Source organism: Arachis ipaensis, chromosome B09 (assembly GCF_000816755.2).
Source record: "Arachis ipaensis cultivar K30076 chromosome B09, Araip1.1, whole genome shotgun sequence".
Lineage (NCBI taxonomy): Eukaryota > Viridiplantae > Streptophyta > Magnoliopsida > Fabales > Fabaceae > Arachis > Arachis ipaensis.
The window spans coordinates 138,244,403-138,258,409 of NC_029793.2; the positions used below are offsets into that span (position 1 = coordinate 138,244,403).

Consider the following 14,007-nt stretch of genomic DNA (forward strand, 5'->3'; position numbering starts at 1 on the left):
CATAACAAAAAGTTTATGTTATATGTTGACGAAAAATAAAATTTATGTTATGATCCACTTATTTTAAAGGGATAAAGAAATTGATCCCACAAATTTCAGTATTTTAAGACGCATGGAGCCCACGACCACATGATGAATTGGCACTTTTTCGGTGTGAGATAGAAAGAGAAAGAGAAGCCCAATCAATAATACACACTAGACACTACTGAGTAGTGAGTACTGACAACACAACACAGCTCGATTACTGTGCCATTAGCCTAACTGCCCCAACACCTCACTCACTCCCCTCACACAGTTGCACTGCGCAAACCCTAAACTCCACCACTCTCTCTTTCTCTCGAAAACATGTCGAGCGCCGATCCCGAACACCGGGAAGAGGATGAAGCACCCGCTCCGATTCGACAAGGATGGGAATCAGTGGAAGGAGCGAGGCGCAGGTACCGTCAAGTTCCTGAAGCACAAGGCTACTGGCAAGGTTAGGCTTCTCATGAGGCAATCCAAAACCCTCAAGATCTGCGCCAATCATCTCAGTATGTGATTCCTTTCATTTGCATCTTCTTTCATTGCTTTTATTTTATTTGATCTTGTTTTTTCATTTCTCTTTTTTTAGGTTGAGTTTTTTTCCCCCTTTTTTTTGTCATCATCTTTGCCGTTTGATTGTCGCAGTTTTAGCTACTATGTCCGTGCAAGAGCATGCTGGGAACGATAAATCTTGCGTCTGGCATGCAAGGGACTTTGCTGACGGCGAACTCAAGGATGAGCTCTTCTGCATCCGATTCCCTTCAGTTGAAAGTGAGCATGTCCTTTTTTCTTTTTGGATAATCCTGCTTGGATGTTTTTGACTATTTTTTTAATGCCTTTTTTTAGTTGATTAGATTAAATTGTGATTGTGTTTGACAAAGTCTGTCACCACTTGGCTGCTATTCATGAATGTACTGATTTCTGTTTTATGTTGATCAATGATCTGTGATGTTCATCTTGTGCCTTGGTACATTTAATCGGTTCGTTGAGTCTATGCTTATTTTATTTGTAGTTTGAACTTTAAACCAACCAAGCACAGCGTATTCTGTTTTGCACCCAGTGTTCTTTGATACTCTGAGATACTAGCGTATTTGTGTGTCTTTTCCTATGTTTGTTGGTTAAAGTTTGCTAAATCACTTGCATTAAAATTTTCTTATGAATTTGGAGTGAATTGAGCAGTTTGAACCGGAGTCTGTTGTCACATTTCCTGAGAACTTTTTAAGCATTATAGTTAATTAGGGCCTTAGGAGACATTTCTCACTTAACTGTACTTCCATTGTGTTTTGTTTGCAACAATTATTAGAGAGGAACTTACTGTTATTTTGACGGCTTCTTTATGCACTTAACTATATCATTTATTATTACCTTGCTAGTTGTGTGTTGTCTTGATGTGGTGAAGTTATCTACATATGTGATTAATTATAACAAGTTATCTAGCAGGCTTCTGTGCATTTGATGACTATATCTTTTTGTATGTATATGAGGATATCTAATCCCCCTCTGTTGTCCATTATGCCATTCTTTTCTTGCTAATGAAATTTTCTTCTATCAAATGAGAACAAAGTATCTGATAACTATATTCAATAAATGTTGGAAGCATAGCTTTTTTTTATTGTGGATAGCGACTCATGGCAGAGCGCCAAAAATCTGCCATAGGATTATGGCGTATGCGTTTCGGAAAATGGTGGATGGACTGAAAATACATGCATATGTACAACAAAAATGAAGAAAAACTGCACATGTAATAGATTATAAAATCTAATCAATATAAGCAACTTTCTACCCATAAAACATACAATTAATTCAGCAATTTCATACAACTTTAAGTCATAAACACCATAAAAAGGCAGAGTTTAAATGCCAACGATGGTATAGTCAAATACTAAAAATAAAAAAGAAAGATTAAAGACATTGTCTCATTATGTTTTAAAGTTGACATAGTGACCTATGTACATTGTAATAAGGATAGAAGAGAGGTTTCTTACTTGAGCAGCAGAGAGAACAACAGAGAAGGAAGAGAGGAGGAGGAGGAGTAATAGTTGTAGGGCCAACCGCCAGTGCCATGTGGCGGTGATGCTGTCAGTGGTTCTTCCAGCAGCAAAGAGGGAGGGAGAATGACATAGGGAAGATATTTTTGGGTTGGTTATGGCGCAAGAGGCTGAAATTGGGGTATGAGAATGTGACCTTACTAATGTTAACTTCTAGAGTTTTCTGAATGACAAAACAACCCTCGAATGTAAAAAATGGTTCACCCAGCCCCGCCGTTCATGTCATCGACCACCATGGCATTGCCACCATTGTGTCCACCGTCATTATCGTATTGCAGTGTTACCCAGATGGCGGCAGGCCCAAATTCTGTCATGCCATTTTGCCATGGTGCTGTCATGGACACAATTTTAAAACACTTGTTGGAAGTTGTTGGAAGTTTTTTTGATTGTTGAAGGTTAAAATTCAGCTTTATGTATTCACTGCTGGACAAAAAGCTTAATGTTGTCATTCTCATCATAGTTTTACTGTGTATATTTACTCTTGTTTTCTCTTCAAATTAGATTGCAAAAGCTTCATGGAAACATTCCAAGAAGTTGCAGAGTCCCAGAAGAAAGAAGAAGGAGAAGAAGGATCCGCAGCAGCTGGTCTTCTTGAGAAATTGAGTGTTGAAGAGAAGACAGATGCAAAGAAGAAAGACGAGAAGTCTGAGGAAAAAGAATCCAAAACACAACAGGAAACTAAGGCGGATGCAGAGAAGGAAGGTGAAGAGCCTGCTTCATCAGCTTGAGTATTATTCATTCACATTTTACGGTACATGGTTAATATGACAAGGTTAGGTGGTTGTGTTTGCCATCACATCTTGGGATAGTGTCATACTCGTTAGTCATGGAATTGTGTCAGAGCCATGCAATTAATTGAGGTGTTTGTGTCCTCCTTTGAGTCTTCTTGTCATCAAGCTTAAGTTAGAGTTGGGTTTGAATTCTAAGGCTTGAGCACTCTGGGTCTGGGAGTTTTGAGTGTTTCTTTCATTCTATATATTTATTCGAGTAACGAGTTATCTTGGTCATGGTCCGGCACTCTGTAGGGAGCAGTCGAGAAACAAAGTTATAAACAAAGGTTTTGGATACAAATTGTTTGTTTTCAAGAAATTTTAAAGTTTCAAAGCTACAACATAGTTTTGCCTGCATTTGCTTCTAACCTTTTTTATCCTCTGCAATCCTACTGATGTGAATGGGAAAATGGACTATTATTATTATTGTTATTAACCAAATACAATAATATTGTCGTTTCCTTATATTGGTGAATTTTTCCTAGCAAGTATTATTAATACAAAATAGTAATTCGACAAATATAGGAATCGTTCTAATTTGTTTAAAAAATTCAAATATTACTTTCTGCATTGGTGAATTTTTTTTGTCGCTTAATCTGTCTATCTTGGAAACCGATCTGAGTGGAGCTCGGGAGTATTTTGTAGGGATTTGGGACATGATGAATTCAATAACGTTCCCTATTACATCGTAGCATTAAATCACTCTGAGCAAATAGTCAGGTCACCAGGGAAACGTCGATGAATCAATCAGAGGGAACTTAACTGGTAACCGTAGCTGTCCAAACGCTTGAAAAAGGGCAAGATGCGCAAAGATACGTAGAACATGCCATTATAATTTGAATTTATCCGGATCTTTCTCAGGGTAAACTTTTTACATCATCATCATCATTTAACAATGTATCAACACAAGATACATAATATGATGATTTTAAAATCTTTTTTATTAAAATGATTTCAAACTCTCAACAATTGTGCTTGACACATGATTTTATGATGTATGTTTACCTACATGAGTACAAAATGGCTAGGCTACAAACCAGGGCAAAAAATTAAGAAAATTTGATGTAAAAAGAACAGATGTATGTTTTTTTGGTATTAAGAGAAGAGAAAGTTGAAGGGTAAAAAAAGAATGGAACCGAGTTACGCTTTGATCCATTGCACCACATTCTTTGTGGCTTGTTCTCTTCATGCAAAGAATTCATCAGAAGTCACAAACAATGACCTCATCCAATTTCCACTGGAGGCTCTTGATGGTTTCCATCCAAAATGGCATGCCCCTCTTGTAACTGAGTGATCCATGCACTGTCAAGTTCTCTCAGTTGAGCTTCTCTTAGTGAATCATTCCATGCCTGTCTTGTGTGAAACCATTATTTTTCAAACTTGAACCATTTCCAGTTCGCATAAAGCGATTCGTTCTCAAAAGGCAAGGGAACGGCTGCAAGGGGCTCTAATTGTTGACTGATAGGAACAGATGGTAGCTTTTGCTTGTATTTCTTCGCCATCATATCAGCCTCCTTATATACTCTCTTTGTATTTTATGGCCAATAAGCAAATAAATAAATTAATAAAAGCACCAATCAAGATCAATCCAACTTAGACAACAAATTAAGTTTAATAGAGTAGCAAATAAATAAGTACCTCTTTGTCTGATAGAAAAAGGCCAGGTTCACTTTCAAGTTCTGCAATGCTGCATTGCAAAGAATATAAAAAGTTTAAAAAAGAATGTCCTTACTTTCTCCTTTATATGCTGATCTGTTGTTTTGCATTGTGAGCAGTTTTCATGTTTCAGTCAGCAATTTATTACCTCACAGAAATTTTTCCAGGAAACATCGACTTCACCACTAGAACTCTAACGTTCTCGTCGACAGAAAGTACGTCACTCACAGAAGTAACTTCAGCTTGACTGATATTTGAAATATGCAGCAACCCACTGAAAGATTACTCAAAGAAGTACATTTTAAAATGTGAGGTCATGCATATCCATGGTTCAAAGCAGGGCTAAAGTGTGCTAACAATTGTAACATGATGTTTTCGAATTTCAAATCTATCCTTCAGATAAAATATGCTTTGTTTTGTTATTTTTCTCCATTACAGTGTAATGGCTATTATCAAATTTTGTAAAATGTAATGAAAGTTTAAAGTTGTAAAATGGAAAAAGTGCACTCAAGATTTAACTGACCTTCTGTTACTTTCTCCTATTCTAACTTGTGCTCCAAAGGGATAGATCTTTTTCACAGTCCCATCAAGAAGTGTTCCCTCTTGAAGATATAGCTTTTCCTGCAACATCACATTACATAGCAGGAATTTCAAAAAACAAATACAAGATAGAAAAGCTCACACCATGCAGCATTGGAATATAGCATCAAGAAAGAAGAATAGAAATGTAGATGAGAATACTGACCCAAGCTGCCTTCTCACTAAGTAACAAATTGTTCTTAGATTCGTCTATTCGAGTGATTTGTACAAAAAAATGGCGTCCCACCTACATCATTATTAATCAAATAGCTGTAAGAAGTAGGACTAGAGAAAGAATAAGAATGGTTGAAGACAGAAGCATCAAATGTATTTAAAAAGTTTCAAACCACCTGGAGTTTTTCAGGTGTAAGAAAGTAAACACATTTATGGATTGCAGATTCTTTTCAGGTAATCTGCTAAACCCATCTCAAATGAGAAAGATGATTTATTTTCCTGACCAAGAAGAAAGAAAGTTCCAGGGATATAACTCACATTTTCTTTCAATTCGGTAAAGTTATTTACTCTTTTCATAAGCTCAGCCTTCGGAATGAAAGCTCGCAAACCCTGCACAGCCATATTCAAGGAGTAAACATCTATCAAACAGATACATGAACATAGCTATTACAGTCAATGGCACGAACCTCGATCCTTGTTAGCAGGCCGCCAGTATTCCATTCTGTGATTCTAACCTCTATAGGTTCATTGAGCTGTTTTATCTGCTCAAAACATTGACAATGGAATATTTACATCTCAGCAGCAGAATAAGACATCATTCAAAACTTTCCAAGGTTTAAATTTGCTAAAGGAAAATGAAAATTCCATTCATTAAATCATAGTCATCAATTTTGTCAATTATTTCCTTACTAACTATAAATGTGATTTATCATTTGCCTCCTATTCATATAAATAATCAAATCTTCAAGCAAAGTAGTAATGAGAACAATTGAACCCAACTCACATAATCTACACATGGAACTTGGAAAAGAGGAATTAGAGAAGAGAAAAACCTGCCTAACTCGATGCCAAGCTATGCGGCGAAAGAGCCTTCGGGTCGAAAGCAATGGCCTATCACTAAGTGTTCTACCTAAAACCTCAGCAAACAAAATGGTTCCAGTCTCCACAACAGGCCTTCCAGGAACTGGAACAACTGCACTCATTGCATCATCATTCTTCACAATTCCAATCTTCCCATTTACCATAAAACCCTCAGCATCCTTTTCCATATCACATAACAAGTTATCCATTTCTTTGTTATACAATGGAAGCACTTCCTTTGTCAACATTGTACCAAGCAAATCTGCACCAATATTCACATCAAGCTTGTTCTCATTCCCTGAAACAACAACACCAACCACAAAATCCCCAGGTTTTGGGTCATAGTACTCAACATTCAACTTCTTATCTTCTTCTCCTTCCTCTTTCTCACCACCAAAATCATCTTTTTCCTCAGAAATTTCCAATCCCTCGAAAGCATCATCTTCATCATCCCCATCACTTCCTTTGAAAAACTTCAAAAACGGTGCCAATGCATCCTCCTTGGAAGGCACCTCTTGCTCCTGCTCCTTCTCCATTTCAGAATCAGAAGTAGAAGACTCTTCTGTGACAGGCAAAGGAGAAGGCTTGTTCAGCAACTCAAGCTTTTCAAGCTCTTGGGTTCCATCATCATCAACAGCCTCTGGAGACAAATCACTGGAGAAGCCATTAAAGCCTTCATTTTTGGAGCAAAAGGTGAAGTGGGCAGGGCCCAAAATTGAAGCTTTGTTAGAAACAACGGAGACATGAGAATTTGAAAGCACTATAGTATTGGTAAAAGAACCAAACTTTTGTGGCGTTGAGAATGGTTGCTTTGTGGGGTTGTTGGTATGTGGCTGCTTCTTCTTATTGAATGTGAAAAGAGTGATATCCTTAAATGGAATTGAACAACAGAGGGACTTGCAAGGATGAAGAAACAAGTGCATCTTCTTCCACCTTTGGTTTTTTCTTTCAGACAGAAGACATAGCGAAACTGATTTTTATTTGTGTTATCCATTTGAGGTTTCTTGTGTCTCTGCCCCTCTGTTTTTGTGTTCTCTAATTTTTATTTTTTTTAACCGTTTTTAGTCAAATTATAAAATTTAACCTTATGGATGATGTCTATCATTCATGGCCTTATATGCATGCACCAAGAAATATTCAGCTATTTGTGCAATTTATGCTGGAAAAAATATTCTTAGTTTTAAGACTGATAATTTTATGATTTTTTTTTTCATAAGTTTGTGCTATACTGTAATTAAACTTAAAAATTTGGACACAAAAAATAGAAAAAGAAATCTTGTTTTGTTTTTTTTTTTGGCAAAGATATCTACTGTCTTTTATCATTTGTGATGACTAAAGAAACACACATACACACACTCCATGGCTGAAAATAAAGGAATATGAAATATACAAATGAAAGATTTTTTGTTTTTGGGACTTTTTTCTTTGTATAAATTTTTGGGACATTACAAATGAAAGAGTTAATTTTCTTTTTCTTTTTTTTTTGGAGGATGGTGGCAGGGTAGTGAAGGGGTCGGATCCAATAGCATGGTCTTAAGCTGTTTCTTTTCTTTATTCGTTTGGTATATTAAAATGTAAAAGGATTTGGAAAGCTTCAGTTTGCTTGTTGGCCAAAGTATCCAAATATTCTCCAATATCAAGTGAGATGCTTAAGTGGCCCAAAATTTTAGGCAATATTGGGCCTGACTTACTATATTCTCTAATAATAAAATCACCAGCCGGAATTATAAATATACAAATTATGGTGTCTTTTAAGGCAAGTTTTATGGTGGAGATAATAAATTAGCATCCACATGTGTAGATATACTGTGACAATCTATGGTTATAACAAGTGGCATAGAAAGGAGACATAATATTCAATGTGCAAGAGACGTCGCATAAAAAGTTCAATAGAAGCACGTGAGGAGGCTCCTAATTTGGTTGGATAATGAAATGTTAGGATGAGTAATTAACTTTGGTTGATTATGGACCTAATTTTCGATTTTTTTTTTCGTTTTTGGACAAAAATTTAGTTTTGTGTCAAAGGCTTTTTTACTCAATACCCAACAAACCCAAAAATCACTGCAACTATGATTACTCACAGAAAAAAATAAAAAAGAACATTAGTGTCGTTACTACTTACTAGGCCATTCCAAGTTTGGGCTTTCATCTAATTAACATAATGCATGTGCGGAAAATTGATATTAAAACAAGTAATTATGCCACGTCTGTGGGAGGATTGGTGTTATCCACAATGATACATGTAGTATTCATTGTAGTTCCAGTAGAGGGGATTAGGGTGGGTTGTCGAAGAGTGAATGAGGAGCTTTCCAATGGCAAGAATTACGGTAAAAGATAGAATGGACGGGTTAGCAATGATGATGTGTGTGTACAGTGAACAGTATATTTATTTTGGGTTTGTTGGATATTGAGTAAAAAGGCTTTTGACATAAAACCAAGTTTTTGTCCAAAAACGAAAAAAAAAAAGCCAAGGATTGAGCCCATAATCAACCAAAGTTAATTACTCATCCTAACATTTCATTATCCAACCAAATTAGGAGCCTCCTCACGTGGTTTTATTGAACTTTTTCTGCAACATCTCTAACACACTGAACATCATGTCTCCTTCCTATACCACTTGTTATAACCACAGATTGTCACCGCATATCTACACATGTAGATGCTAATTTACTATCTACACCATAAAATTTGCCGTCTTTTAATATGCTGCATTTGAATTTGAAATTTGGTGAAGACCAAATAATAAAAGAAAACCCTTAAATAGAGTTAATAGTCAAAGTAGTCTCTGAATTTGCAGTCCAGCCTCAATGTGAACTTAAAATTGTCCTAAATTTGTCCTTCAACTTAACAACGGTAGTCTTTGAGATATTTTTTAGTGACGAAATAATAACGTAATTGGATGGAGGTCACGTTGAAAGCCATGCTAGACTGGCAAAACATCATTGTTTCATTTTTTTGTGCTCAAATCAAACATAAACGACATCGTTTAGGGTTTTTTGAGAGGTTTTAACATATTAGAGTTAAAACTTCTCAAAATACTTTAAAGGACGTCGATCGTTTATGTTCTATTTAGAATAAAACGGTGACGTTTTATCAGTACAGCGTGACATTCGTCCAACCACATTATTATTTTGTCACCGAAAAATATCTCAGAAATGTTGTTATTAAGTTGAGGGATAAATTTAGGATAATTTTAAGTTTAGAAACGACATTAAGACTCGACTGCAAATTTAGAGACTATTTTAAGTAATAACTCTCTTTAAGTATTGTATTGTGAATGTGTAATATGGATGAATTTTATGATATAATGTTTAAAGATAAAAATTGTCCGATTCATCGGAAAAAAAAAAACACTATTTGTACACTTAATATTTTTAACAGTCATATAAAAATATAGTTATTATCAATTAATTGTAATATTTAGGATTTTTTAATTAAAAAAAAGAATATATCTTAGTTGTTAAAAAAATATTAGTGTTAAAATAATATTTACTATAAAGGAAATGTGCATAATGGATTGGAGCCAAATTTATATTTATATATATCAAACACCTCTCTATTGTAATTAAAAGTGTTATTGTCTACTAATTGTAATTACAAACTAATTTATGAAAAATTATTTGTTTCACTTGCTAGTATTACATTAGACTAAATCAGATGACGTAGTACCCTCAAAATCAATAATTTTCCATCACAACTCACAAGAACAAATAACCCCTTGATTGGTGCAAAAAACAATTGAAACCGTTGACTTTGTCACATGATAATGTCTATGAGCTTTGTGATCTCTGATGTCAAAATTAAGCTCTGCATCTCTTTGTGACACTTGGTATGAATTTACACATACTACTACATTATTAATTTGTTTAATTTATAGAAAGGAAACATAACTAGCTAAATCATAATATTTTAAACCAATGCCAATGTGGAGTCGTATCCAAACACAAATAAACTTTATCATAACCTTTTTTTATTTCAAATAAAAAAATTCATCAACATTTTTTAGTAGCTATGATATGACCTGTGCCATTTGTCAACAAAGAAAGCATATGCAATGTCTTTTGTGGATATTCAATGTAACATTATTCGTTGTTATGTTCGGGAATACGCGAACTACATACCAATTAATAATGTATAAGGTTTTGTGTATACAACGAATCTTTATATAAAATGATCCTTTTGTCTTTTTGTACCACTTATATATATATAGAAAAGGCAAACTCTACTCGATCAAGATCAAAACATTGCTGCATGCTTTCGGATGGAAAAAAAAAAAAACTAAAAAGATTGCATCACGTATGAATAATAATGTATGAATTATTAATGTATCTAAGCTAAGGTTGAAGGTATGTTGGCTGATATCATTTCATTTAATCTAAGTTGTTATTACCATCAAGTGAACATTATATTATCTGTGCACCAAAGTCAAGATTATTTGATATTCATTTATTGATGTTAGCCGTACATTATATTATTGTAGTATATATTTTTACAAGGTCAAATATTTCGCGATGCTAGTTAATAATACTCGTATAAACATTATTATGTAAGTGAAAGATAGGACATGTAGAACAATATTTGGAAGCCACGTAGATATGTCTTTGACTTTTTTCCCTAATAAATGGTGGACTCCCAAGTTCCAAGTGTCTCAAATATATGCATGCACCATGGAATGGGAAAAACTAGAAAAAATAAAGGTGTTTGATATGGTATGATGATAAATTCATATGTACCGATACGTTTAAAATATAGACAAATAACAATAAGACATGTGAAATTTATTTTTCACGTCAGTATTTAAATTTTTTCTTTTTTAAATATATAGTATATCACCACTTTTACTAAAACATCATTTTAATTAAATAAAAATAAAAAACATTTATTTATTTAATTTTATAAAAAAACTTAAATATCCTTCTTTTATTTGATTAGACAAAAATACTCTTTTAAATTAATCAAATTTTAAATTTCAATTAATCCTAATTTTATAATTTCAAATAATTGAAACAACAAAACAAAAATATATTAAAAAAACAAAAAATTAAAATTATTCTTCATCTGTGTTAAACATATTAAAAAAACAAAAAACTAAAATTATTCTTCATCTGAGTTCAGAAACCTCTCATTCAAGTCTTTGAAAGTTTTAATTTTCTTCATCTTCTTCTCTCCTCTTCCTATCCCCTCTCTCTCTCTCTGTCTTTGCATATATATTCAGACGGTGAAGAATCGGGGGCTACGCGTTGGAAGGTACAGGCCACATGTGCCGGCTGTGTTTCCACTCCTCAGGACCGGACCCATGCATAATATTCCTCCATCTTCATTGATCCCACAATTCTCCCTGAAAAGAAACATCAATTCGAGGTCGAATTTCCCCACAACAGCAAAAAATGAAAACCCTAGATTCGAACAATTGGCATGGACTGCTAAAGAGAGACCAACGACAAAATCGAAAAACCTTAGATCAAACCCCTCGTATCTTTAATTTTAGTTTTTTGTTTTTTTAATATGTTTAACACAAATGAAGAATAATTTTGATTTTTGTTTTTTTAATATGTTTTTGTTTTGTTATTTCAATTATTTAAAACTATAAAATTAGAATTAATTGAATTTTAAAATTTGATTAATTTAAAAGGATATTTTTGTCTAATCAAATAAAGGAAATATGTTTAAGTTTTTTTATAAAATTAAATAAATAAATATTTTTTATTTTTATTTAATTAAAATGGTGTTTTAGTAAAAGTGGTGATATACTATATATTTAAAAAAGAAAAAATTAAATGCTGACGTAGAAAATAAATTCCACACGTCTTATTATTATTTGTCTATATTTTAAATGTATTGGTACGTATGAATTTATCATCGTACCGTAGCAAACACCAAAAATAAATAATTCCTATATGTAATAAACAGGAGTGCGGACAACATTAGTCAATATTTTACTACGGTACGATCATAAATTTATACGTACCGATACGTTTAAAATATGGACAAATAGTAATAAGTTATGTGGAATTTATTTTTTACGTCAGTATTTAATTTTTTTTTAAAATATATATTATATCACCATTTTTATTAATATATTCCTTTAATTTTTATTTAATTTTATAAAAAGTCTTAAACATCCTAATTAAAAAAACAAAAATTAATCGTTCTTCGTCTTCTCTAATTTCCCTAATCATCCATTCTCCTCTGAAGCAAAAGAAAACATATCAAAAAAATAAAAAATTAATATATTCTTCATCTTCTCCTAATATCATTCGTGCCCCCTCCCTTCTGAAGCACACCAAAACAGCAAAACCCTAACAATAATTGACTGCATTGATCTCGGTAGCTAGCCACTCACAAAATTTAAAGAACCTAAAAGAGAAGGAAGGTTAAACCACTCAATTGGGTAAACGCTGCGTCTTTCTCCTCTATAGAAGTTCTTTGAATGCGCCTTCGCCCTTAATTCTTTAGGCTATTAAGTGTAACTGACATTCATATGATAATACAAATTGTTGGATCTGCGCCAGGGTTTCCTCATGGAATAATTGACCCCATTGAAGTAAGTTCTTTGTTACTATTTTATTTTGATCTAATTGCTGAAAAGTGAACATAACTTCAACTTTATTGATGAATTTCATAACGCTGATAATGTGAAACTTTCTTTTGTAGGAACTTGGTCAGTTGGCATCAAGCTTTGGTATTTGTCTCCATGTAGACCTTTGCCTGGGTGGCTTTGTATTGCCTTTTGTTCGTGAGCTTGGGTATGCATCGCATAGCTTATTTCAATAAATATTCTTTCAGCGCTGCTGTCAGTATACGTTCACCTTTGGTTCTTACTTTGTCACTGTTTTAGTTCTATTCTAAATTTTAAACCTGCCCTTTGGATCCAAATCTGCCACTGTGGGGTTTTTTCTTCTCTAGTTGACAATAATTCTATTTTTCTCATACTGAGAAGCTTTTCAAGAATTGAGGGCGAAGGAGCATTCGAAGATCTTTCATAGAGGAGAAAGACGTAATGTTTGTCCAGTTGAGTGGTTTAACCTTCCTTCTCCTTTAGGTTCTTTAAATTTTGTGGGTCGCTAACTACCGAGATCAATGTAGTCAATTATTGTTAGAATTTTGCCGTTTTGGTGTGCTTCAGAGGGGAGGGGGGCACGAATGATATTAGGAGAAGATAAAAAACATATTGATTTTTTATTTTTTTGATATGTTTTCCTTTATTTCAGATGGGGATGAATGATTAGGGGAATTGGAGAAGACGAAGAATGATTAATTTTTGTTTTTTTTAATATGTTTTTGTTTTGTTGTTTAAATGAATTGAAACTATAAAATTAGGATTAATTGAATTCTAAAATTTGATTGATTTAAAAGGGTATTTTTATCTAATCAAATAAAGTAAGGATGTTTAAGACTTTTTATAAAATTAAATAAAAAATATTTTTATTTTTATTTAATTAAAGGGGTATATTAGTAAAAGTGGTGATATAATATATATTTAAAAAAGAAAAAATTAAATACTAACGTGGAAAATAAATTTCACGTGGCTTGTTATTACTTGTCCATATTTTAAACGTATCGGTACGTATGAATTTAACATCGTACCGTAACAAACACCTATTTTACTAGACTCTAAGGTTCATTAAATATGAAAAAATATTCTAATTCATTTATCCCTTTTTGTCTTAATTCATCTTTTATCTTTTATTATTTACTACACAAAATTTAATTTTTCTTTACGTGATAATCCTAATCCTTTTTTCCATATTTTCACCGACCACCTCTAAATTTTCCGTTGCGACGTGCATCGTCTCTAACCACTGTGGCTCTCCCCACTTGCAACAGAAAAGAAAGATTCAAAATAAAAAAATATTTAAAATTATTTTTAAAATTTAAAAAATAAAAAATTATTTTAA

The 14,007-nt window shown here is 33.3% G+C and overlaps 2 protein-coding genes across 2 annotated transcripts; one reads left to right on the top strand and one right to left on the bottom strand.

Moving 5' to 3' along the window:
- LOC107616307 (ran-binding protein 1 homolog b) lies at positions 205-3,196 on the top strand. The gene is made up of 3 exons (XM_021110762.1): positions 205-530; positions 667-792; positions 2,571-3,196. Exons 1-3 carry the CDS (start codon positions 380-382, stop codon positions 2,795-2,797), a joined length of 504 nt encoding a protein of 167 aa, XP_020966421.1. The 5' UTR covers positions 205-379; the 3' UTR covers positions 2,798-3,196.
- Positions 3,755-7,144, bottom strand: LOC107619321. The gene is made up of 8 exons (XM_016321576.2): positions 6,082-7,144; positions 5,716-5,790; positions 5,567-5,638; positions 5,241-5,321; positions 5,019-5,116; positions 4,644-4,769; positions 4,478-4,526; positions 3,755-4,365 (listed from the first exon to the last, which is right to left on the bottom strand). The coding sequence occupies exons 1-8, from the start codon at positions 7,030-7,032 to the stop codon at positions 4,207-4,209; spliced, it is 1,611 nt and encodes a 536-aa protein (XP_016177062.1). The 5' UTR covers positions 7,033-7,144; the 3' UTR covers positions 3,755-4,206.

Bases quoted from the DNA above. Each gene is read 5' to 3' on its own strand.
- LOC107619321 (XM_016321576.2), bottom strand. From the start codon at position 7,032: ATGCACTTGTTTCTTCATCCTTGCAAGTCCCTCTGTTGTTCAATTCCA. The intron at 5,322-5,566 runs GTGAGTTATATC...ATAATGATGTAG, and splicing joins TTACCGAATTGAAAGAAAAT to GTGGGACGCCATTTTTTTGT. The intron at 4,770-5,018 runs GTCAGTTAAATC...GTAATCTTTCAG, and splicing joins ATAGGAGAAAGTAACAGAAG to TGGGTTGCTGCATATTTCAA.
- LOC107616307 (XM_021110762.1), top strand. From the start codon at position 380: ATGAAGCACCCGCTCCGATTCGACAAGGATGGGAATCAGTGGAAGGAG. The intron at 531-666 runs GTATGTGATTCC...TGATTGTCGCAG, and splicing joins GATCTGCGCCAATCATCTCA to TTTTAGCTACTATGTCCGTG. The intron at 793-2,570 runs GTGAGCATGTCC...TCTTCAAATTAG, and splicing joins CCGATTCCCTTCAGTTGAAA to ATTGCAAAAGCTTCATGGAA.